Raw genomic sequence first — 26900 nt, forward strand, 5'->3', positions numbered from 1 at the left:
CTCTCCATATTCCATAATCTCTATTCTATTTCTTTTGTCATGTAGAATTGGCTGCTGCATAATCTTTAGCCCTATTTTCCACATTTCATAAAGAATATTACATTTTTATAACTATCAGTCACCAATAAATCTGCAAATGTTCCCTTACATACAGTCTGAGTCCCAGCTTTCTAAGCAGAAAAACTACCTTAAAGTCTGACATTTGCCAATATGCACCATATGTGTTGAGAGGTTTTTCTCTTTGCACTTTTATTGCCTAAACAGTAGAGTAACCCTTCAACACATTGTGCAGGAAATTTAAAAGTGTGTAGATTGTAGTATCAGTTGTGAAACTCCTTTTATATACTATCGCCTTTAGTTATTTGAGTTGCATTTATTCATATGTACGGGGATATAATATGATTGAAAAGAGAAGAAATTTCTGGATGTCAGTCATCTCAAGAGATTTATGCTTGAGATAAATTAGCTTTTCTTAAAATTGTCACATTTCTGCTCAAAAGCTTGTAGAAGCTTCTCCATACTCAGAAGACCTGCAATAGGTGCCCATCACCCATTTCTGAGATGAACTGTAGATTCCTGCCCTTCTCACAGAGTCTCTTACAGGTAATCATGACAGAGAGGAGCTTTCAAAGAGAAGCTGCATTTGCCTATTTAAGTTGTCTTTCCCTGTTCCCATCTGCTTCTCTGTCAGTGTTAGAGTATTCCATGCATGTCCAATAGAAATCATGATCCGTGTTAGTGGATCTAGCTAAGTTTCTGATCTATTCAAGTTCACCATGGCTACAGATCATCTACAGGAAATGGTTTTAAATCCACTGTAGTTACATACTTTAGCAGTATTTGGAGGTTCTGACCAGCTGGACTCCTCATGGTCTTCCTCCTCTGAAATGTTCTGCATTCTGTTGCTCATCATCCAGTATCTGCATCTTTGGCCTCTGGTGCTGGTCAGATAAGATGGTAGAGCCTCTCTATTCAATTGCTTACAGTGGATCCTGACCTCTTCTCTCTGCTCAGAATTTTGTTTTCATATAAACATATAAAGAAGACAAAAAGCATGAAAAAAGTCATAAGACTGCTTTAAGAAAAATATTATTACTGATATTTTATTGTAAACTACTAACTATTAACCACAGCAGATATTCTGTCTTTTCCTTTCTGTAAGTCAAGGGAGAAGAAACCATACTAGAGAGGTTGAAACAGGATGATGCCACGGTCAGGCATAAGTATCACCTGAACAACAGGCATAAGGTGTAATCTTTTCTTTTGGTAGAAATCATTTTCCCCGCATGGGAAAAGAGTGATTATTGTGATGCCTGCATTATCACAACAGTGGCGGATTGATAAAGTCACCAGGTTCAAGCCCAAGGCCTGATCTAGTGCATAACATAGAGTGTCAATTTATACAGTTAGTTTTACTCTTTTCTGCTTATTTAATTAGTATTTAAATATTCCAAGTGAAGTGGAATAGGTCAAAAAGGAGCTAGCAATGACCTGAATCCAGAATACTCTATAGTCTATTTATTGGAGAGGTCATCTGGGGAGTGGAACAGACAAGTCAAAATCTACCCGCTCTCTCATTAAGAGCTGACTGCACTGAGGTTTCTCACATCCTAACTGCATTGCCCTAGCAACAATAGTATTATTTAAAAGGGAACAACCTCGTTTTTCAGTGCTGTGACTAGCCTTCTTTTAAACTGCCTAGCCTTAAAAAGCCATTGCACATTAAATATTTTACTTAATTTTTTTTGTACTATTGGCGAACTAAGACTGTTATACACAAAAGAGTTGTGAAATAACAAAAATAGAGAAAATTACTTTTTTACAACTGAATGAGTCTGAATGGAGCAGGTTTGTTTGTTTTGGAGGTTTTGTTCTGTTTTGTTTTTCTACTGGAGTAGTGGAAGGCATAGGTAAACCTGAAATGCAAAAAGGTGCTGAACTGCAAAATCAAGCACTCATCCTTAACTGTGGACTCCTATGCTTATTATGCCTCAACGAGAGTTCAACTCACAAATACAAAGGCTATTTTATCGAAGCTGCCAGAACTACAAGCTCACTCTGGACTCTGAAAGTCACACAATGTTTTACTCAAAGTTGTCACCAATTGTCAAGGTTTATTTATACTTACGAGACCTTATAGGTCTTCAGATTGTATTTTAAGTGACAACTCTGAAACCAGAGGAATAGTAAGAATCTCTGACTTTTAGCTGTTTGGAATTTAGCAAATCAATCTGTTGATGTAAAGGTGACATTTGTGACCTGATGGGGTAGTTCTGTGTGCATGAGAAATTGTGATGTGCAGTCAGAGGTATATATCCCTGGAGTAATCTTTTTATAGAAATGTATATATAACTTCTAAAAGTTCCCATCCTCATTGAAAATCAATAGCAATCACAACCCAAAGTGCCAGGAGGCTCTGGCAGACATGTGGTGGTGGATTAAAATTGGATGGCTGAAATTGTAACAGCCTTCAGCTGCATCTTCCACTCCTATGATGGATGTTGCTCCCCCAAAGCAGGGACAACTGATCTGCTCATGAATCACCCGGTCCACTGCTGTGTTCATCTAAAATAAACTGGCTTGTATTCTGGTTGGCTGTAATATGGACATTGAAATTTGTCTTGGGAGAGAAAATGTTTATTATATGGGCAGCAAAGATGCCTGGAGAAATTCAGGAATCTGATTTTAACCTGCAGCTGAATGACCTCTGTTAATTGTAAAAGTCAAACTCAGTAGGCTCCATCAGGTGATTTCAAAGCAACAAAAATGCCTGTTTTTCTCATTCCCCCACTGTGCACGTGGTGACCCAATGACATCTTGAGCAGGAGCTGTGCCTAACTTCGGTACTTTTCTGAGGAAAAGGAGAATCACTGCTGGCTGAACTGATGGAAATATTGCCCATATCTATGTCCCCTTTTCTCTACTTGTCTATCTGTGCAAATACCAATACTGCAGGTTTTGGGAGGAGGTTAGCAGTGGTAGAAGATGGATAAAAATGAACAGAGCACTTAGGCACTGCAAAGCAAGAAACAGGCAGAAAAAAGCATGAGGCTAGCACCAAGGTACTACAGTAACAAAATGCTTGTAAGGGAGAGGGCAGTCATCTTGGTGTTATTGCCTCTTCTTTTCGGAGTCATGAAATGATGATGGTATCAATATACAATCCATCCTACATGAGATTATGTAGTAGCAAAAAATATCTTTCTCAGGAGTCATCAGATAAAGTCCTCCAGCCAATTTTGTTTATATTGGTATCTAGGGACATAAAAATTTGATTTCTATTTTCAGTGCTTTAGGACATCCTGTCTGGTTTTTGTTTTGGGTTTTTTTTAGGCAGTTCAGGAGTAGATCTTTACCCTGTAGATGTTGCTTGCCAGTCCTGTAAGGATGCCTGTGATATCATAAAGCATCTATAACAGCACTGGACATTTTTCTTAGGCACCTGAATCATACTGCAAACACCTGTGTTGGAAACCTCTAGCAGTATAACAGCAGTTTTCTTAGCTTGACTTCCAGTCAAATTTGAATCAATAGCTGTTCATTCACACTTCAATGAATGTTAACAGTGGTAATTTTATTGTATAACATCCTGAGTTTTCAAGGGGAAATCTGACTTGACTACCTCAGCAGCCAAAAGCATGCCACAGCTAACCTTCTAGCATACTTGAGCTTTGCCTCTGCAGCTTTACTCTGATTGATAATTTGTCAGTAACTATTTTCTTCACCAAAGAAGACACATAGCAGTTTGAATTTGAAAAGTTAGGTATACTTAATAGGAAGGAACTATTTTTACATAGAATCAGACCTAGAGGAATGATCCTTTGACTGGTGGTTGTGAGTCTGTATCTGTGTACACGCTCAGAGTTTTAATTGCTTATATTATAATTGCGCTAATATCTGTCATTAGGATGTCCTTGAAGATAGGCTGTGGTACTAATCAGATTTGTCGACATGAAACAGTACATTTCTATTCTCTTTTACACTTCATAAACTCTGACTGATATTCCCAAGGGGAAAAAATGCATAATGTGTCATTTATGACCTGTTGCTTGTACAAATTGCTTGCATTTTGTATGCAGTAGGATAACAAAATGCTATTGATTTTGAATTTGACTTAGGAAGCTGATCTTTATTGCTAGTTGTCACTTGGCAGATTTTTCCTCCCACTGTGAAATGTTTGATCTAAAATTAATGTTTTGGAGAAATGGAAGCAGTGATGGTTTTACAATATTTAAAAAAAATTGCATACATTCTATCCTAGGAGATAGACATTATTTATAAACAGAATACACATTCTATAAATAAGACTAAATTTCAAATAAGTTACAAAAAGTATGTAATATGCCAATCTTGTTCTGCTTACACAACACTGCCGTGTAGCAGAGCAGCTTTTTGGGGCTTAAAGCAAGGCATGGATCAGTACCAGCATGCTCATGCAGAGGCAAGCTTAAAAGGTAGAGCTAAGGGAAATACACACTAACACAATGCACTACATAATAATAATAAAAAGAATAGAAATCTAGACTAGATTGGGGTAAGAATTTGAAAACTCTACAGATATGACAGATTAAGAGTTAGGGAACTTCTGACACCAAAATTTTCCTTCCCAGTTCTATAGTTTTATGTGAGACATATAAAGGTCATTTCAATATCACTCTGAAATATTGTTTTCACTTTCTACAGAAAAAGGAACAAAACCAGTATTCATTAGCACAAGGATTGAAAGACTTTTTTGGTTTTTTTAGGGAAAAGTGTATGTACCTATGGGTAATATTAAACATCTTATCCTTTATTCATGTATTTCTTTAAGAATATCAGTGTTGTGATTCTCAGAAACAGCTACATACATGTTGTGATGGTGAATGTCTGAAAGTCTTCAAAAGCCTGTACCTTAGCTCCAGAAATAGTTTCTAAATGCATATTTGCCATTTTCTATGTCAAAAGTGAAATTTTAGGTGTCCGTGTGAGCAAAGGTCCCTGAAATAATTGGAATTAATTTATGTAAGTTGGTTTCATCAACCAGACCAAGAATATGTGTAACATGTAATTGAATATTTTAAAAGTAGAGGTTGTAAACTAAACTAAGTGGAGATACTGTGGCCTTCTACTAGTTTCGACTGTAGTGTTATGACTATTTTTACTATAGTTATTGCATATAATGAAAAACAAATGCCAACCAAAACCGTTTAGTTTATCACTATCCTATATGAGGAAGATTAATTTGAGAACTTTCAAATGTGGTCAGGCTTCAGTTACCATAATTTTGGTTTGTGTCCAGAATTAACATTTTTAATACCCCGGGAAGAAGTAGATTAATTCACTTTTGGTAATGTCCGTTAAACAGTTAATGTGTGTCAACTGCTCACTTAGCTAAGTAGTACTCACCTTCATACCAGGTTTCTAGCACCAAACCTATACTTTCTGGAATTAAGTCTGCTTTGGCACTGTAATTCTTGTTTCTTAGGAGATTATATCATTTAGTGAAAAATTCCACAAACAAAGATATTAAAAAATCATATACAAGCTTCTTCACAACTTGTAAGGATACTACACATGTAAATCATTTGTGTTTCTGTGAGGTGAAATGGATTAGATATATTTCTACTGCCACTGATACGTGTCCTTGACAGCAGAATTCCAGCCAATCCTCAAGTGGGAGACACATTAGCTCCATCACAGTCAATGGAAGTACACTTAATCACATCACCTGAGAATCTGACCTGCAGCCCCTAACAAGACTGTCCTTTATAGGGTAATGTTACTTTATACTTTCATCAATCACTCTTCTAGGTCTGTAGCTGTTTGTGATAGATTAAAAAATGTCATATGAAAATCCAAAAGGCTGTTTCATCATATTGCTCCCAAATTACCTTTACTAAAAGCAGACCCAGTTGAGGAAAACCTTTTTCCAGAAAGAGCAAAACCTTTTTTTATGAATGCAATATTTATATTTATTTTAAACATTCTTATTATAAAGCAATTTCAAAACAATATTCATATTCTTGATTTTTAGGCTCCAAGTTGTCTTGACTTTTCTCTGCTTTGACTGTTTGCATAGGACATATGTCTACAACTACAACAATAATAGATGGTAAGAATGGATCCGTTCCTTCATCATCCATGAAAGTGGGCAAGAAATCAGTTACAGAAGACCTCGTGACAACATTCAGCTCACCAGCAGCATGGCTTCTCGTTGTCGCTCTGATTATTACCTGGTCAGCAGTAGCTATTGTAATGTTTGACTTGGTGGATTACAAAGACTTGGCAGGTAAAACTCAACATATTCTGTTTGACACCTTGTATATTAAAATTTTAAAATTTATTAAGGAATGTATATTACATAGTTATGCATGTGTCTCATTTTGGGGACAGCATAGTGTCTCTGCTGAGTTTACCAAGAGAGAAGATATAAGAAATGTCAAAATGTATTATTATAATTTAAGTCTCTTTATTTTGCAGCCCATCTTCATCCTCAAAACCATGCATATTGACAGTAATGTAATATGTATATGAGCATGTAAAGTCAGATTTCCATTTTGCAATTTATATATAATTTTTTCAATAAAAATAAAGTTAATTAATTCACATTTTCTGAAATATAAAGCCTTTAATAGTTGTCTTAACTATTCTGATATCTGCTTACACAGTTCAATGACTAGAAAAATGCAGATAATTTCTAAACATGCTAACCCTAAAACTGATCTTCAAAAACCATAAACACAGAGGACCAGATTCCTAATATTAGCTAGGTCACATCCTTGTCTTCAATACTCTAGCCTAGTTTAAGACTTGGCAAGCTGACTGAACAAGATCGAGTTTAAAGGTACGTATAGATTAATGAGGGCAAAGATGAAAATAAAGTGGGTGGTACAAGGATTGTGATTCTAATTGAGGAACTGGAAAAAGGAACAGGGAATAGAATGGAATAGAATTTTTATGCCTTTTGTCTGGCAATTATATATAATGAAAAATAAATTAACTACCTATGTTTGCAAAGGGTGTATAATGATCAACAAGACATTAAGGCAGTAAAACTTAGGTGAAACAAACAGCCTGTAATAACTGGGAAACATGTATGTGATGCAGAAAACAAATGATTACAGTCCTTTTCTTTCTTAAAGTAGAGCTCCAATTCTAAAGTTATCACATCTGTCACAATAATTAACTAGGAATTGAAATTCAGACTTCAACCTTTTAATTCAAAACAAATTGAGTTGATGTTTTGGAGTAAATTTCCTGGACTTTATTAGTTTACTGATAAATTCATAGATTTTTTTTTTGTCCTGCTATTTATCAATATTGACTTCAAGATTTACTTAAAAAGCTTTTGAGACACAGATAGATCTTGAAAGAAACCAACTACTCCTGGATCAATGGATGTCACAGAGTTTGAAATTTGGAGAAAATGTACCACAAAACTTTCTTTTTTTTCTCCTCTGTCTTTGTTTTCAGAAGGACATCACTTGAGTTCCAGCAAAACATAAAGTTATTTTTTAGAGATCTTTCCAATATAGACATCAGATTTTAATTTGGACATCACACACTGGATACTACAATGTATATAGAAACCAAGAAAGAGAAACTATCATATTCTGCTTCAGTTTTCCGTATTAAGCATTAATCAATCAATCAATCAATTAGTCAAGTTCTTAATATATTTTATATGAACAATCAAGAAGGAGGACATAACTGAGACTACACTCTTATACTGAGCAATTCCTGAACTGGCTGTCAAGTCACACATATAAGTCAGGGTAATGCAAGTCAGGGTAATGCTAAGTAATAAGAATTTGTACTGGAGACTGAAGGAAGCATCTAAAATGTAATTCTGCTCATATTATATTGACTAAATGAGTTTAAATGTCACCAATGTTGATGGAAACTGACATTTTCAGACCAGGATGTAGAAATAAAATAATATTTAACCTGAAGGGTGAGTTTTTATTTTGTGGAAGTCTCTAAGAGATGATACTTTAGTACTTTGAGTTTATGAGTTCTTTTCTTTTCCAATGATATTAATTAAGTGATTAATTAAGCCAGCATTTAAATCAGGTCTTGATGGTCAAGAGTTAAGAGAAGAAACTGCTGTACTTCTTTAGACCAGGATGTATTAGACTGTTTTCTGTATTTACATAAATCTGACAATAGCTATGTAGCTCTTACCATAACCCTTGGGTTTTACTTCTGGAGTTCCTACTTCAAGTTAAACCCACTGATTTATAAAAATTCCATTAAAATAGCTGAAGATTTCACATAGAATCACCTGACTGTCATTATTAATACTAGAATGATTTTCACTTTTGGACAGCTTGACCCTTTGCCTCCAGTGAAGGCCCTTTGCCTTCTTTTCACATAGAAAGTAGAATTTGGAGCATATTTGGAGCATATTTGGAGCATATATAAGTGACTCCTTAAATCTAAAACCCAGTGATATTTTCTCTTGAGTTTGACACTGTTCTTTGAAGAATCAGACCTGCATAAAAAGCATGAATAGTTATTTTCAGGACTGTAAATATAGTTTTGCAAGCATGATTAAAATTAATTTCCTAGTTTTCAAATGCAAATGAAAGATGCCAAAGAAATTATATTCAACTGCATACTTTTTTAATCCATAAAACACAGAAAATTCCGTGTGTTTTTCCTCAAAGAACACTTGCCTTTCATAAGTCAGTGCATTCAATTTCTTTCCCATTTCTCTACCTGAAGTTCCATGAAGTTCAAGTTTAGAAAGTATGCATAGCATATGAATGAGGCAAGCTGAGAGAGTTGAACTCAGTCTAGAGAAAAGGAGAGGGAGGGATGGCCTAGTCTGCAGATTTTTGAAGGAGAGCTACAATAACAGAAGACTCTCATCCATGGCCTCCCACCAGGGACTTCCACTATGTTTCTGTGCCAGAAATGACTGTTTCCATAGCAGAGCTGTTAGCAGCGATTCCACTGCATAGGACTGACTGCAGCAGAAAATGAGCAGATTGGCATAGTAAACCTGCCTGGGAACTGTGTGGCTGAGGAATATACATGGATTTGGTCCCCCTGATTACACTACAGAGCCGCTAGCCTCTGGGCAATAAAGGAAGTGCAATGCCCTAAATTATGAGTCACCTAGACAACACATAGTCATAGAGGTCAGTAGAAGCACAACACATCAGCAGAGTAGAAAGTACTTTAAACTGGAGCATTGTTTTCCTTCAATAATTAACAATTTTTATCTCATTATCTCATTATCTGAAAGACAAATAGTTCCAAAAAGACATATAGTATTAGCATATGCATTTTATCTCTTATGTATTTTTTTAATTTATCAGTATGAACTTCACACTGCCTTCTGTGATTAGAGTGCCAACCCATAGATTTTGCTTTTGATTACTATGGTTTCACGTTCTTTTAGAAGTAAACTATCAAGTTGGGGAAATTTGACAATTTATATAGGATGAAATTTGTCCCGCGAGTAACTATATGAAAAAATGGTGCTTAGTTTCATCCTAAAGTAAATGCGGTAAATTACTTTTGTGGGATGCCTTTTTACTCAGTATTTGAAAAGTAGCTTTTAGAACTGACGGAGGCCGAGTGTGGATAACACTGAAGGTTCAGGTAACTGAAGTTAGATTACATGAGTTCAAGCTTCACTCATAAAAAGATTTACAATATATTTTTGTGTAATTTTACATGTCCAGAACATGATGACTGTGAATACTATAGTACTCAGTATTATTCAGGAGGTGCTGGTTATGATATAAAATATATCATAAGAGGAGAACTCTGTTACAGGTTGCATGTGTAAAGCTGTGCCTCCTTGGTGGTTATGCATTAGTTTGTTCAGAGGTTAGAACAAAGATCGAACCTGCAAATCATCTTTAGCTTTGGCATTGGATTTTGAGGAAAGCATGAGACAAAAATTAGATCAGTGTTGAAAGTTTCACCCCAGTTCTATCTGCCCAGAAGAAGGAAACTAAATTTTTGCAGTGTTGTGCTTTAGTGTATTATGCTCATTCCTTTGAGGAAAGAAATGAAAACTTGCATTCCTATCATGCTGTATTGTACAACTACAAACATGACTGAAATATTTGTAGTGTGGTATGAAGGTGACATGCAATACAAAAGCCTGAGATAAGAAACCAAAAATCTTATGCAGTACATAGTGTGCATGAATATGCAATAAGTATCATACTACATTGAATGGTCTCATACATTTTGAATATCTTCAGATATGCAGAAAAAAATTTGTTTTGATGCATGCATTGCAAGAGTTTATTACTACCATCCTTTGTGTTAGAAAATACACCTTCTTAATTGGCTTCATAATTCATGAATATATTTCATATATTTCTTGTATGTATAACTGGATTATATATTTTAATTGGTAAATGTAACTAAATACTTTAAGATTATTTTAGTCTTAAAGATTAATTACCCAGGAATTCACATTTGGTAATGGGCTAATAGAGTGTTCAAAATTCCCTGCCATCTCTGTGACCAATTACAACCAATTAACACCATCTTAATTTCAGATTCAGAGTGTTCAATATTCAGAGAAAATTGATAGTGATTTAGCCAGTCACCTAAAGGCCAGATTAAATCAAACCTAATGAAACCTCAACAAATCTATGAAACCCAAAAGTACCCACAAAACAATCTAAGTGAAAATATAGAAAACACACACTCACACACTCCTAGCAGGATGAGCTTAGCATTTTATCACGACTGCTTTCATAAATGAAAAAAGAATAGGCTCTTTGTTGTGGATAATTTGTTTTGCTCAGCCATCAAGAGGCTTTTTAGACACCTGAAGCAAAGCAGATCTCTGTGGAGGTAATACCTGTCAATGATAGAAATGGGGAGCTAACAGGAGATGGAGGCATGAAGCTCCTATCCACTTAGATGCTGTCTTTAATTTTTTTCTTTAATTTTTTTTTTATTTTTAAGATAATGACAGAACATCTGGCCAAATTATTGTGGGTTCTCCCATACTAGCTTCTGAATAACACAGCCTGAAGGCACCATTTCTCTTCCTGAACTCATGGTCATTTCTATTACTGTCTTGTAATCACAGAAAGTTTTGGCTGGCCCTGGGTAGTATGCATAGAATATGTCTATTATTATTCTCCAGCAGAGGAAAACAAATGAAAATTATAGAACCATTTGTCACATGAAAATCTATATTTTGGAGCAAAAAGATGCACAAAAGTAAAGAACATGACTCTAAACCACTTGTATTTTATTACTGACATGGACATTATTTTCCCTAGCCTCCTTCACAGTAAAACTGTAAGATGCAAAACCTGTTAGGTCCAGAGCATTTTTTCATTAGGAGACATGGAATTCAGCAAAATATGGCTATTCTACTGGGTTTCTTTTCTTTTCTTCTTTTTTTTTTCTATTTTTTTTGTGAGATAATCATTATTAGGAATATATACACACATTTTTCTCCTGCAATATTATCTCACTGTAGTCATCCTGTTGGGCTCATGTTCACTGGAAATTTTAAGATATGCAAAAAACAGTGTACTTATATATGCTCTTATATTTACAAAATATTCACCAATGTTAAAACTGATAATACCTCTGCACTTATTTAGGAAAAAAATGAACTTCTGTCTTAGTTTAAAGCACTAGAAAATTTAGTGGAACAGATAATTTTGTCTCTTTTTCAAACATGCAAAACCCTAGGCAAATCACAGAATCACAGAGTAGGGTGATTTGGAAGGGATCCACAAGGATCATCAAGTCCAACTCTTAGCCTGGAATTTATCAAAACAGTGCTATAGTCTTCTGAAATACAATTTTTACTGTATTTACAAGTGTCAATCCAAAGCATGATTAAACAGCTTATCTATTTCAAAGTTCTTAATGAAATTCTTAATTGAATTATACAAGACTTCAACTAATGTACCCAAAACCTACAAAATATTTTTTTCTCTTTCATAATGATAAAAACAACTAAAGGAATTTAAGCCAAATTCCAGTTTAAAGAAGGGCTGCCCAGATGACATCTGGTTTGCCATGTTTCACTCTGCAGTGGATCTCATAGCTGAGTTATAAACCCCTAGAAAATGAGTTTACACTGGAAAGAATGACAGTCTATGAAGTATTGCAGTACTGCAGGTGCTGCATTCATCCCAAAAGGTCTAGCATATAAAAGATGATAAATTGTGATAGATCAAACTTCATGAGGTCATGAAGTTGAAAATATGAAATTTTAGAAACTGTCTCCATGAATAGGGAAGGTTTTAAGTGGAGAATTCATGCTTAAATATGCTTCATGGGATAAAAAACACAAACCAAATTTCAGGTGCATAATGGTATCTGTGAAATTTTTAATTTTAAACAAGCAAACCAAACCAGTAATTCACTTCAGTAACAATTGCAGTGATGCAACTCTTTGGTTATTTGCTGTTGAAGAAATTGAAGTAACTCAACTAGAATTAACTGTATGTGATTTATTCTTTTCAGTAATAGAATTTGTTTGTAACTTGTGAAAATACCTGTATCTTATTCAATCATATTTTCACATTGCTCTGATTCATACTGTATTATCTTACACCTAGATCATATTGGGTTTTTTGAATGAACTCCAATTTCTGCTTCATAACAGCAGCCCCACAGAGATTAAAAAAACTCCTCACTTCACTCCTTAAGTGTTTCCTTTAACCAAGAGACAGCTGAGAATGTTCATTATTGCTAATGGTGTTTCTTCCTTTTTTTTTTATTGGCCTTTCTGGGGTTCATCCTGTTGCCATCAGCTATAGACACCTATTCACAACATTGCGATGATCCCTGTTTACCACCTGGTAAAGACCTTCTGCCTGCAGTGTTCTGAATACGTGTGTGCAATGATAACAAAGCATGGGCACAAGCAGAGTGCCAGGATGTGGCAGCCTTGCTTCTCAGCTAACCCCAACTCTGGATGGCTGGGGCTGCAAAGTTCATTGCAACAGCCTATTCCTGATTTTCACATTGTGCTTGAAGTAGACCTGACTGCTAAGAGTTGACTCCAGTCAGGCGATTCCCAGAAAATGGTGTCAAGCTGAGATACTAATTTTACACTTTAAATGTCCTTTAAAAATGCCATTGTACAATTACTTAACAGCTTTTTAACCTGAAGCTAAGATCTGTGTTCTTAGTCAGAGAACTGAACCCATAGAATGAGGAAAAAATAAAGCTTCAAACTATTTTAGATAAAATGTCTGTCTGTTTCAGAAAAAGCCACCTAATGAGGGTCTTACCAACCAAATCAAAACCTTCCAGCTGAGACCAAATCAAGCCATATAAATTACATGTAAAGCCCATCCTAAACATACACTCCTGTCCACGTGTACAGCTATATCAAAAGTACCTGAAATTACCTGATACTTTATGACAGTTTGTGAATTTCTTTCTAATTTTGGTGAGTAGGTTCTAGTTATGCCTACTTCTTTGTCCACTTTCAGGTGAGGTTTTCTCTATGGACTTGACCTCAATACAATTATCTAAGGCTGATATTAGAAAGAGACAGGGAAGATTTAAACTACAGGCTGTAGTCTTCAATATAAGTACTTAAAAAATGGAAATTACTGGGAAATGCTTAGTCTGCATTTTTGGTATTATTTTTATATGCAATAATTCAATACACTTATAAGTATAAAAATTAAATCATTATTTTTATACTTATATTTCAATGACACGTGTCCAAGTTTTTTTCTGGTGCTTAAGCTTGGTGCTACAAAAATGTTAGTCTCTGAAACAGAAAGATAAGACCTAAGGACAGCTATGTTGATAAACTGGAATATTAATAATGGAAGGTTTTAAGTTTGTATTGAGTTTAGTATCTTAATTCACAGTGTAGAAATAAAGTACTATTACTACTAAACTTAAGAGATATAAATTTTCAAATTAAAATATAGGTCTCCATATTTAATTATTTTATTTTTTACTAAAAATAGGATATGTTTTATCACAAACTAGTGTTAGGCTTTTGTATTTTATCAAACATGACACAAATTCTGTCTTCATCATCTGTACCTTGTCAGTATCAATGAAGTAGTTTATATCTCATAGATCAATCTTTACACCAGATAATTACCATCATTTGTAATTTAATTGCATTCAATTCACTGAAGTCAAAATATGTAATTGATGAAAATCTAACAATTATTAACTAATTTGCTGTAATTCATTAAAAAAAAAACACTTTAGCATAGATTGAACTCTGAATTTGTATTTAACAATTTGACAAACAAAAAAGATTTATAGGGGACTATATTTGTGATAAAGTTATTAAGACTGGAATAATTACTAAAGTAATTTGCACAGATAAATCAATTAGTCACTTATTGTAGTGCACTTCATAGGAATAGATGACACAGACCATGAAACATAACCAAATTTGCTTGAGGCACTACAGCAAATCATACCATGTGATTACTCAACTCTTGTTTCCAATAGTCACTGTTAAAGGACCCATTATGAAACAAAGCATTTTTCTGTTCAAACATACCACAGTTTTACTGAAGTTACTTTGTCACTTTATCAAAATTATCTTCTATCCCACGAACACACTTAATGCCAATTGCAGGACTAGAAATCTGTCATTGGTTGGTTTCAAGGAGCTGTGTTAAGTGTGAGATATTAATTATCATTAAAGTTATGAATTCAATTTTCAAATCAATTGGAGTTAAAGTTGTAAGCCAAGGAGACTTCAAAAATGAAGAAATTAATTGTTCGGAATTCTTGTTTTCACATTTTTAATCAAATTACTGTTTCTGTACCAATAATGCTAGAGAGCTACAAAGAATTTGATGCGCCAGCTTCAAATTACATAGAGAGTTTTTAGAAGTATTAAATACCTACAACATGTCCGAAATTATTTCTTAGAGAATTATTTCTTAGAGAATTATTTTAAAGAAATTTGCATATTTTTAGTAAAGAAAATCCAAACAAGCTTCCAAATTGCTATGCAGATATCTATAGTAGATAAAAAGCTTTCTCCAACTTTCTACAACTGAGTTTTCCTACAATAAGGTTTTGTTGAAAAGTAGCATACAAAGTCCTTCAATTTGATTGGGATTCTTTCTCAGTCAGCTTTAACTCTTAAAAGTTTCAGTATTTTCCAGAAAGTTATGGACTTAGAATTTTGACTTCTCACTGAAAACGAAAAGGAAAACTGTTAATTATTCTCATCACAGTGATCATGCTAGCAGAAGTACAGATAAACTTTAACTGATCCACAAAACGTCTCTTATGTTGTACCAAGTAATAAAAAAACATGAGAAAACAAAATGTTCTAGCCAAGCCTTTTTGTTGGCACCAGTGTTACAGAATGTAAGTGATTTATCAATGTGAATAGTTGTACTGACCTGGAATTAATTATGAGTGTGACATTACAGATCTAAGTGCTTAACCTAAGTGAACAATGACAAATAGGATTTAAATATGAAATAACATCACTAATAGGATCCATGACATCACTAATAGGATCCATACCTCAGTCGTATGAAAATAAGATATCATGTCCATTCTTATTTTCAGGCTTCCTTTCCTTTCTAGTCAATGGAAAGAAATTGACATCTTTAGAAATTAATTCATATAATACTAAAAAAGATTTCAGTGGAAAGCAAGAGACTTGCCTTCAGAAGTTCACAATATGTTTATCTGTACTGGCTTTTAAGGGAGTCTAGAAAACACCAGGGATTCAATAACAATTCAGGTACATTTGCCTAGGTAGGATAATCTAAACTTAAAGCTGCGATGAAAGGAAATTACATACTGTCAACAAAATTCTTCAATATTAATTGTAGGTTTCATGCCTAAGCTTAACCTCATGAGTATCCGTTTACTTCCTTTCCCCTCCTTGCTCCTTCAACAGGCATTTAGTAATTTTTTTACTACATTATCTAAGGGAAACAATTGGCTCAGTCGCTACTTAAAAGTTCAACGAAAGGTGGAACGTCACAGCCTGCATCTGTCTGAGAAATACTCTGTATTCATAAAAGCTCTTTACAGTTTAAATTCAAGATCCTGCCCCTTCTACTCCCAGCACAATAGTTTATAGATGATATGTCATCAGAATTATAGTTTATAGCTATAGATTAGTTACAAATTATATATTACACACTATATAACATATGCTAGCAAAAAAAAAAAGAAAATTGTGACCTTACTTTTAAAATAATTAGTGTTCCAAGGTTTACTAAGAAATGAAAAGATGGACAGAGGACAGCTGATCCAGTCTGAATATATTGAATGCAAAACTATCTTAAAAAATCTCATCATACTATTCCATTGTTGGACATTTGTAAATAAAAAAAAATGAAATTAAATTACATGAAAATATCAAACTCAAACTTTGTTATGAAAATCTGCATTCTTTCATCTTCACTCCTGAAGCAAGAATATGCAAATCTTCTGGGAATGGTTGACTTTCTTTGCATGTGTTTGAGGTAAATGGAATCTTTCTCTGTACTTGTTACCACTAGAACTGTTTAATTTCTTTTTTTTCTAGTGTGTTTTGTTCTACTAGGGACCTAGTAGAACCTGTTGTCAAAGTTGTGGGTAGAGCTAAAAGCATGGATTTAATCAGTTGTAATTTTCACTTTAGCATTAACTGCTATCATGTTCTTCAGAATTTTAGGACACATCATTACTGTTAGCATTACAATTCAAAAATGTTGGAAATACAACAAGTTAAACAGAAGATCTGTGCAGGAGATAATTTTCCAGGCCTGTCCACTTGCATCAGACCTCAAGTGAAATCACAGTATCTGTTTGAATACAAAATTTCATTTTGCAAACACCAATAAAGTGTCAACTATACAGCTCCAAACTGATTTTTCTAAACTTCATGTGTTAAACAGGATTTGCAACTTGGGCCTGTTAGTGTGGGTATGATCGGAAAATTTTGTCTCCAGAGACTTGTAATTTCTAATACCTTTTCTTACTGGGGTATGAAGATGTCATGAATTAAAGACCAGGATATGATGTTGAAGACTGATTCATGAGCAAAGATGGCTTGCCTTGGGGTGGTTGGAATAATTTCCTCTACTCTTGATCTTGCTTTTCTCTGAGCATCTCCCTTGCCTGCCCAGGGGAGACAGCTCTGCTACCTGTGAAGCAGTTCTTGAACTGCTACTTGATAGATGAGTATATTCAAATAAATTGATACCGGTTCTTGTTTAGTTTTCAGCTGTATTCCCTGCGACTGTAAAAGCCTGTGGCTGTAAAAACAACTGAGCCCTCTGTAAGCAACCAGTGGAAAAAAGGGGGGTGGGTATCCACAGTGGAAATCAAGGCAGCTGTCCAAATTTCAACCATCCCTGCTTGTGAATCAAAATCTCTGTTATGCTAAGACACTTCTGGCCATGTCTATTCTATTAGTCAACTTCTCCTCAGCATCTCTAGATTAGAATGAAGTGAGTTTTGGGTCATAGATTTACTTTTTAATAGCCTAAATTAGTTATTCATTCTCCTGGTTAATGCTTTAGAAGAGTATCTGTGGCAAATCAGTTGAAAAAATTAAATCTCTACATCTCAATGCATGAAGACAATGAAAATAAACAAAGTAAATAAATCAGCACTCAGCAATTTCCTTAGTCAGAACTTGTGTAAGGGAACAGGTTCAGGGGGACATGTGATATGAAGAGCAGGAAATTGATGGCACTGAATCCTAAACAGGTATCAAGACGTAGAGGACCTGACTCAAAGAAAAAAAAAAGCAGCTGAAAGCAAGAGCTTACCTAAAACAATGAATGTTAGGTAGAAGCAAATCTACTTTTATACTTTGTCCAACCAAGCCTCAGAAGGAGAGCCAGAACCTGGAGCACAGCATCAGACCAAATTGTACACTGAGTCCCTAATCACTCTGCAAATAGCAAGTGCAATAGGATACAGTTTATGCCAGTCTTGCATAGGAAGGAGAGCTGTCCTCAAATCCTCTAATAATAAAAATTAACATTCACAATCCTTATTTCTGTTAAAAGAGGTGGTCTAATTAGTCCTGTATAAAATGAAGATTAACTTTTATCACTGAATGAGTTATTTGTTGGTTTTTTTTGAAACTGCTTTTGTTTTATACTCTGCACTCAGGAAGATCTGTTAACAAGCTCAGCACGGAACCACTGAGAATCATTCATGAGACACTGGAAGAATCTGCTGATTGGATTTATGGCTTTTTTTCTTTACTGTCTGATATCGTATGGAGTGATGATGATGATGACAGTGATGAAGGTATTTGTAATTAAAGACTTCTGTAACTGCTCTAACTGCTGTTTTACACGCATTATGCTGGTTTACTCAGCTTTTAACCTCACAGACAAGATCAAACAAAATGAAAAGTAACATTGTTGCTCATAAAGCAACTGGCTATTCCGATCATTAAGTTGGTCTCTTTGTTAGCTTTCATCTCATGTTTAATGTACCATTACAGAAAAGCTGTCAGAATTAAATATTGCCATTACTACATCTTAAAGTAAAGAGCATTAATTTGGCTATACCAGAATATAATTAAAAAGCAACATGTACTGAAATTGAATTCTATCTGCTTGTTCATAAACTTTACATGTCATCCAATTCCTACCTTTTAAATATGTTCATGAGCTTTTTACATTAGCATCATATATGAACACTAAGAGGGTGCTGCGTGTGAGTCTGTGAACTGGGCATCCTATTCTGAGATAAGATTTACAACTAGTAGAAAGCCAGCCTCTCATATGGTTGAGAAACAGAAAAGATGAAATATGGAGGGCTTGGTAAAATTTGATCAGAGTTCATTCTTGTAGTTTAATAGCTCCCAAAGAACCCGCAAGCTTTCAAATACTTGAGTGTGTAAGTGTTAATGGCAGTATGAAAGGTCATAAAGTACCCGACACAGAAAAATGCAAGATCTGAATGCTCACTAGGTGTTTGGAGACCTTAGTCCTAGCAGCTTTTAGCCCAGGTGGAATTTCATCAATATCAACCAGCAGTATGAAAAGGCAGTAAGGCATCTTATGTAATAAATATATTAGCACTATATATAAAAACTAAGTGCATGTGAGCTCTGTGCTGCAGTCAGTGCAGCTGAGGCTGCACACTAACCACAGTCATTCAGGCTCAAGCCTTTAAATTCTCATGTCCTACATGGAGGTGGAATAACATGCTGCAGCAATCAAGTGTTCATAGTTCCACTGAAATGGTTTATTTTTTTGCCTTGGATTTCACTGGAAGCATTGCTAGATTTACAATCTTCCAAAACTGCATATACATTGTGTCATTTGGAACTAAACCCAAACTACTGGGCCTTTCCTTAAAACACGGAAACGTGCATAAAACAAAGCAAATTGTAAATCGTAGTTACAAATTAATATTCAGAAGCACAAAAGCAGATTTGGATCTTTCCTTAGTTACTAGAGCACCTTGAATTTATACACCCAAAACTCTATGGTAAGAGAATCTTTATGAAAAATTCAAAATCTCAGAACAGACACTTACCATTTAGCATATAAAGAAGAGAAATTATTTTTTGAAATTAAAATGAGAAAACATGAGAAAAAAATGTTGGGGTTTTTTAAATATCTTTTCTCTGACATTTGTTTTCTTCTCTTGGTTTAGGTGAAGTGGAACCTTCCATGAAAAAAGGTTGGTCAGTTGCTTTACTATAGAGGGAAAATACTTTGCACCTATTTTAAGAATAAACTAGTATACCTGTGATATAAAAGAAACTCAAGTAATAATACTTGCTGTGCTGTTTGCTGCTCTATGAGGCTTCTTGAGTATTCCATTATTACCCAGAAATTTTTAAAAATTATCATAAAAAATAGAATTAGAGATAGATCTGTATCCTTGCCCTTCATGTGAGACTCTTGTTAATATCAATGATTTACATGTATGTCTGGATAGAAATAAAAATCAAAAATAATACTATAGAATACTATGGAAAGAATATATAGTGAGAAATAATGAGGAACCATAAAAGCATTTTATCTTGTGCCAACACAGGACTCTAAAATAAGGCCTGATTCTGAGTCTTCAGAAAAAGTACTTAGTTATAATTGAATTCTTAAAGCAGACAAGTGAAGTAAATAGGATTTATAATATAAATCTTTATAGATATTTAAATTGTTATGATGAAACATAAAACTAAAGTTCAACTTCTATTAAATCAAAATGAAAATGTATTAGAAGGCTTGAGTTATCGATGATACGATGTAAAGCTTTTCAAAACTAGGGTGTGTTTTTTCTCCATATGGAGCAAAGGCTGAGAATAGTGGGATATGGAACCAGCCCCATGTGATCTGAATTTGATATTCATCAGTTTCTCAAGAGGTAAATGCCTGTGTTGAAGAATCTATCACCCCAGTTGCTGCTGAGATCACAAACCAGTTTTCTCTGAAGTTAATTGGAACTGGATCAAGCTTCTATTTAGTGACATATTTTGTCATTCTCAATAGAGCATCCAAGGAATTAATAGGCCTGAAGACCAGGATGAATCATCTTTCTATGGATGATCCTTCATTTTTAGGAAAACTTATAGACAGTGCAGGAAAACATTCCATCTGTTTACTCCATCAGTAAGAATTGTAAAATGTTCAGCACCACTCTGTCTCTTCTCCCAGGGAGAGAAATGCATTTTTAATTTTAGAAAGGGGTGCACAGAGTTTGAAGCTGTGGACTACTGTTTGCAGGGATGCTAGGTACATCCATGTTTTTTCACCATGGGCCAGTGTAGCTGGCCAGGCTGGAAGTACCATGAAGATTCTTCATGTCTGGGAAGGTATTACCTATAAAAACATTACGGACAACACTATGTTCAGCACTGCAATCCCTGCTTCTCTGGAAATCAGTGACACACTCAGGCCTAACCCTTTGCATTGGGATACAAGTCTGTAAACACAATTCAGAGAGACCATCCAAATAAGGTGGAAGCTGCTTAATTGGAAGTGATGAAATGAGACAATTGTTTGGACCTAAAAGTCTTCCATCCAAGGAGCTAAGTATCTAACTGCTGGTTTGGAACGTTTTCCTTACTATTCAAAGCTCATAACCTGGCTCTGGAGATAAATCCTGAGAGGGACTTCTATCTTTGGTGTGAAGGAAATGGGCAAGGAGCTGGTGATTCCTAAGGGTCTGGCATCTTACAGGTTGACTCAGCCACACAGATGTGAAAAGACCCAAATTCAAACATGCTTAATCTGCATGAGAAGTAAAAAAATTCTGAGTGGGCTTTTCCATTTCCTGAATGTGTCCTCAAGATCATTCCTTTCTCTTTTAGAGGAAAAGGCTTCCCATCTTTGTCTCCCTGCTAAAAGCTGTTCCTTGACTGGGACTGCTGAAGATAGTACTCCTTTCTGAGTATAGCCATAAGCTTTCATATAGCAACATCCTCAAATAGCTTACCATCTCCAGGTAACCAGAGGTCTCCATTTCATTCTGGCAGCTGGGATCTGGCCTTGTTTATACTTAGTTTTGTCACCTCTTTTACTGGGCTACAGAAATATAATATATGTAGCCTGCAGCCACCAATCCCCTGGAAATGCCAGTGCAGAGTACTGCATGTCTGTTCAGTGACAGGCAGCTCTGAGCCCCTCAGAGCTGTTCCTGCCTCTCTGCAGACTTCTCTTAAAATTGTATAAACATCAAAAGCTGAATTACCAGCACTTTAGCCTAAACAAAAGTTTTCTGAGAGCTCTGTGATACAGTCTAGTCAACAGTTTTTCTGCTTAGGCAGTGAAATTTATTCCCAGAGCTAAAGCTCATGAGCGCAGAAGGCAAAGCCCTGGGAGGTGAGCCAAGGGCTCAGGTGATCTCCTGCAGGTAACACTCTCACAAACATCTGTTCCCCCAGCACAAGGTGCAGATCTCTTTGAGTATTTTTTCTTAACTAATGTGTGCTGTTGTCTGTATGGTCCAGAAATAAGACTTCCAGAAGAAAAGCTTTCTAAAACAAAGCATTGCATCGGTCATTTTTCCAACAAGGCTGCTGTTAGGACTGGACCCAAAGGAGGACCACTACACAAATAAACCAGGAAACTTCTTGGGTATCAAAATGTTAGCTAGATCCATGAAATCAGAAACAAATATTTTAGTTATGGTGTGTTCTCTGGTATATGTAAAGGACCATTTCTGCATCAAAGTCCCTTCCCTTCTGAGCAGGAATTTTATCTATAGCTTTGTGAATGGTCTTTCTTTAGGTGATTCTTATGCTTATGGCATTTGAACATCCTAAAAAAGAAAAAAAGACACAGTGAGATTGTGCAATACACTACTGCTGTCTCTAGAAGATGAACAGATTAATATTTTTCACATTTTTATAGAAAACCTCTCTCAAATTTCACTCTGGAAATGTGCGTTATGGAATGCTATGCCTGCTTTTTAACTATTTGTATTGGATTTAATCCACAGTTATTGCAGTTTTCATGAACAGGATGAGAATTTGTTTAAAAATTGCCATACTTATTTTTAGTGTGTGGACAAGCCTTCACACTTTTGCTTTGTTGACTAGCAGCCATTGTGAATGCTAAAAGGTTTGCATAAAATTTACTTTATAATGGAATAGAGTAACTGGAAAAAATAAGAAGATTGCTGGTATTACAATGCAATTAAATATTGGAAAAAAACTCAAGGGGAGTGGCAAGGACATTGACTAATCGTGAAAGAAGAAAAGCCTAATGATAATTATGATCTGAAAGAAAGCAAAGCTCACTTTCCTAGAGATGTAAATTGAAAGCAAAGATAATAGAAGTACGAGTAATGACAATGGGCTTCTTCAGGCAATGGGACTAATATCAGCTTCAGAATCCTTTAGAAAGGATGAAAATATCTCTCAAGTACCTTTTTTATTGCAGTCCAAGTCTTATCACTAATGTTTATCTTTAATAATTGGAAAAGAATGAACATTTGTCTAGAAAAGCAATGTTCTTCAACGGACATAGTGAAAGATTATTCTGTAGTCTTTAACAATGCATATTTTCAATATACTAAATTTGTAGGGTATTTTCACAAAAGACATAGAGAATGTTAATTCTTTCTTGCAGGCTTAATATGTTTTTGGCTTAAACTACAACAGTTATGACTGATCATGTTCTTCATTTTTTTGTGTTTTTCATTATCTGACAGCTGCATGTTTTGTCATATTTTGGTCCCTTTTACTAGAAATTATTGTTATAAAAAAAGAGAGAATTTTTTTTTTGACACTGCTGGCATCAGTTGCGAGTTTCAAAAAGAGCTGAGAAATCTAGTGCACAAAATTGGAAAAAAAGATCTGTAAATAATAAGCAAGTGCAGACACTTCAGCATTGACAACCATGGTTAAAAATGTTATTATTAAACTGTAAATAATTTTCACTTCAATAAACACAATTCATTTAAAAAGCAGACTAAGAAATAAAGCACCATCATGGGAGTGTTATCCATCTCTGTATTACCAAAAAGTTTTTTAATTAGCATAATATTATTCTTATTGACAATCAAAAGAAACTTGATTTCCTTGAGGTAGAGATGGATCTCTAATTTTCTGTTAGACTATGTATGCGATAGAAAAATGCTTTAATAGAAATTTCTGTTAAAGGTTGTAAGAAATTTTGGAAAATAAAAATATTATTTTTGGAAAAGCACCTTATCCTTCTGTCTTCAGTTCAAATGAGAATATCCTTGCCTGAATAATAAGCTGGTTATTAATATGCTGAAGACATACATGTCAGGCTCTTAAAATGTGGCAACTTCTAAAGGTATAGTCAGTTACTGTGAGTTACCCTCAGCAACTCTGGCCAAGGTGCAATTCCCCCAGACCTGAGTTCAGACACCCACCCCTACTAACCCCTTCTGCATCCCAAGGTTAGAACAGTCAGAATTTATTCAGCACAATGTATCTGCTTGTTCAGACCTGGGTATTGATCTGCGTTAACAATGACAAACAAAGTGCTCCCAAAAGGAAGGGTTCTCAGGCCAGACAATTTCCTAGATTTCCTTTTAAGAATGATCAAGCAAACACCTACAACTTTGTTTGTTGTAGGGAAGGCGGAGGGGCAGGAACAACCTGCTTAGAGAAGACTGGTAGGGAATTTGCTAATTTGGATTTGAAAGCAGTTTTGATATAATAGCCTGTATAAGTCTAAAAAGAACTGTTTTCGGTATCCAGGCAGGGTAGGGAAAAACATGCTGACAAATACTTAAGTATTAGTCCTGCAATTTAAAATGTGTGTTAGATTTCTTTTATCTATTTACATACCTAAGAATGTAAGATAGATCAAAAGTTCAGTTTACTCAGCGGATGGGACAGAAGTCCTTATTGCTGCCCAAGAGTGACCAGTGCAAAAGCATCAGGAAGCATATAAGAACTGTTAAAAATATAGGCCAAAAAAGTTCTCCATACTCCAAGCATTTTCCCCAGTGAGGGGACAGTTTTTGCATCTCTGTAATTCACCTACCACTTCCTGTGAACCCAAGGCTACAGACAGTTTGGAAATAGACTAGAGAAAATAAATTCAGAATACCATAGAAGCAACCTGAAAACTGTGTTAAGATATATGTATCTTAAAAAATAATTGTGCAGTTTCATCATCCCTAAAGTATATACCTATTTGTACTGGTAATGTGTTCTGAAATGAGTTTCTTTTATGTTGCCACATGATAATGTTCACTTTTCTGTGTATGAGTTGCTGTTACAGATCTCTCTAAAAGGCTTTCACTGTCTCCCTAGGCTACATTTTGCTACAAAGCATTTTACATATCTTTGTGTAAAGTAGACCCTGTCTTAAAAGATGGAAATCATTGATTGGTTCAATTCTCAGATGTTAAACTGCTGTTCCAGATATGTATGTTCTGCATTTTTCATTTTTTGCGGCATTCATGTCTATTATTAATGTTCTTTTAACAATCTCATCTTGTTTTACTTAGGCTGATCAATGCAGCAATAACATATCCACCACAAAATAACATTTTATAATGGAAAGAAAATATTTTCCATATTATCCAGATGAAACAATACTATGTACTACCAGGGAATAGTGATGTTCAATTATAGTTCTTTTGCTTATTGCAGAATTGTGATTGGGTTTCAACTTGAGTTGAAAAATTTTAATACAAACTTACCAACTATATTTTAAAAGATAGAGGGAGAACTTTGAGCCACAAAGCTAATAGAAACCCCTGACAGAAGTGTAGCAGAAGAGAGGCTTGCAGCTCTTTAAGTTGTCCTCTTAAATCAGAGAAAACCTGAAGTGAAGCTATCCATGCTACTTTCATGAAAATCTTCATTTGTGCCCTGTCTATGGAACCTTAGGGAGGTTCTCACTCTGAGAAGAGGGGGCATTAGGAAGATACCCCACTGGCTGGAGCATGCTGTGCTTGAGAGAGTAAATTCCTGGCCTGGAAAATGAAAAATTTTTCCAAAACTCAGTTAAACCCACAGCATCAAAACTGGAGGTCCTGCATATTTTTCTGAGTGAACTCAGATCTACTCACAGCTACTGCTATTCCAAGGAGACAATATAGCAAGTTCATCCCATGTTCATGACCACAGAAACTTCTCTCTTCTGCACGCTAAACCCCTAAAATAAAATCAGTTGGATCTAGAAGTGATTGAATTTATAGGAATGTATATTTTCACACTAATTTGGTAAGGTAGAATCTGCACTGCTGATGTTTTTAAAAGCTGAGTAGAGTCACTGTGGTTAGTCCTGTGATTTCTTTTTTTCTATTTTTTCCTCCTTTCACAAAAAACCCCCAACAACAACAACAACAAGAAAAAACCCAAACAAAAACAAAACAAACAAACAAATAAAACCCCACAAACCAAAAAACCATCTAACCAATCAAACAAACAACAAAACCTACAAAAAACCCCAAACTATTAAATAGATTCATATGGGAAAATATTTCTTTGATACTAGTCAAAATTAAAGATTTTATGTATTGCTGTTTGTATAAAATTTTTCCCTACTAAGAGGTCTACAAGTCTTGCCTGGAATTTTTCTTTATAAAAGTACACTCTATTAAAGGCAGACTGATAAAATTGATTATGAAATTTAAAAACTGAAATTATTTAAATGTAATTTAAAATTGGTCCAATAACAACTTGGTAGGCTAGAATCCATAAAGAGAAGCTTGCCAAGAAAAATTTGTGTTCCACAGAAGGAAAATAAAACCTGTTTTTGATTACATGGCTCTATCTCTGATGCATTTGGGTTAAGGGTTTTGCTGTGTTTTGGTTTGGTTTTTGCTTTTAATCAAAGTGCAATTAGCATTTATTTTACATTTCAGAATCTAGGTACCGGACTGCAGTCTGGGAATGAAAAATATAGTCTTAACATATTTTCATACTAGGAATAAAAATTAATTTTATGTGAAAAATGTTTCGGATTAAAGGTCTTTTAATACCTTCCCCTTTTAATTCTTTCAAAAGCACAGTCACTGAAATTCCACCATATAAAAGTCTGTGTATGGTCTTCCTGAAGGATGCTGCTTACCAGACAATTAGTCAAAGATAATTGCAAGTACCCCTCTTCCCATAAAAACCTTTCTGATAAGATATTACTTTTCTACTTCAACTGAAACCTTACCAGAGGGAAATTAAAACTAAAGAAAAATAAAAAAAATATTTAGGGTTTAGAAAGAAATGAAAAATGGTTGTGCACCATGTCAAGTTCTATTTGCCTTTGTAAACTGAGGATTTCTAGCTGGAATTAGCCACAGCCATTCCATTTACTTTCTTTTCTGTTTTATCTCAGCTCTTTGGGAAAAATATTTTTTCCCTATTTTCTTAAAAGACAATTTTGTACTGAAATAATTTGTGATATTACATTTTTAAGAAGCCCTGGTAGATACATGAAAATGCCCAAATATATAATAACAAATAGAAAGGTCAATAACACCAATCTGTGATTTGGTGACAAAATGTTTTCAATAAGTACATAGTAATATAGCGATACACTTCCAGTCACCATTAATTGCTT

The 26900-nt window shown here is 34.9% G+C and overlaps 1 protein-coding gene across 13 annotated transcripts in view; it reads left to right on the forward strand.

The window, feature by feature from the left end:
- Nucleotides 1-26900, forward strand: part of TRDN (triadin) — a 225112-nt gene that overhangs the window by 25162 nt on the left and 173050 nt on the right. For 12 of the 13 annotated variants that reach the window (XM_064649630.1, XM_064649623.1, XM_064649621.1 and 9 more), the window contains exons 2-5: nt 6059-6268; nt 12741-12788; nt 18058-18198; nt 19561-19587. In XM_064649630.1, coding sequence (XP_064505700.1) covers nt 6059-6268; nt 12741-12788; nt 18058-18198; nt 19561-19587 — 426 coding nt within the window. The remainder of the gene's footprint in view (nt 1-6058; nt 6269-12740; nt 12789-18057; nt 18199-19560; nt 19588-26900) is intronic. The other variant, XM_064649626.1, reaches the window with a different exon arrangement.

This window comes from Pseudopipra pipra, chromosome 3 (assembly GCF_036250125.1).
Source record: "Pseudopipra pipra isolate bDixPip1 chromosome 3, bDixPip1.hap1, whole genome shotgun sequence".
Lineage (NCBI taxonomy): Eukaryota > Metazoa > Chordata > Aves > Passeriformes > Pipridae > Pseudopipra > Pseudopipra pipra.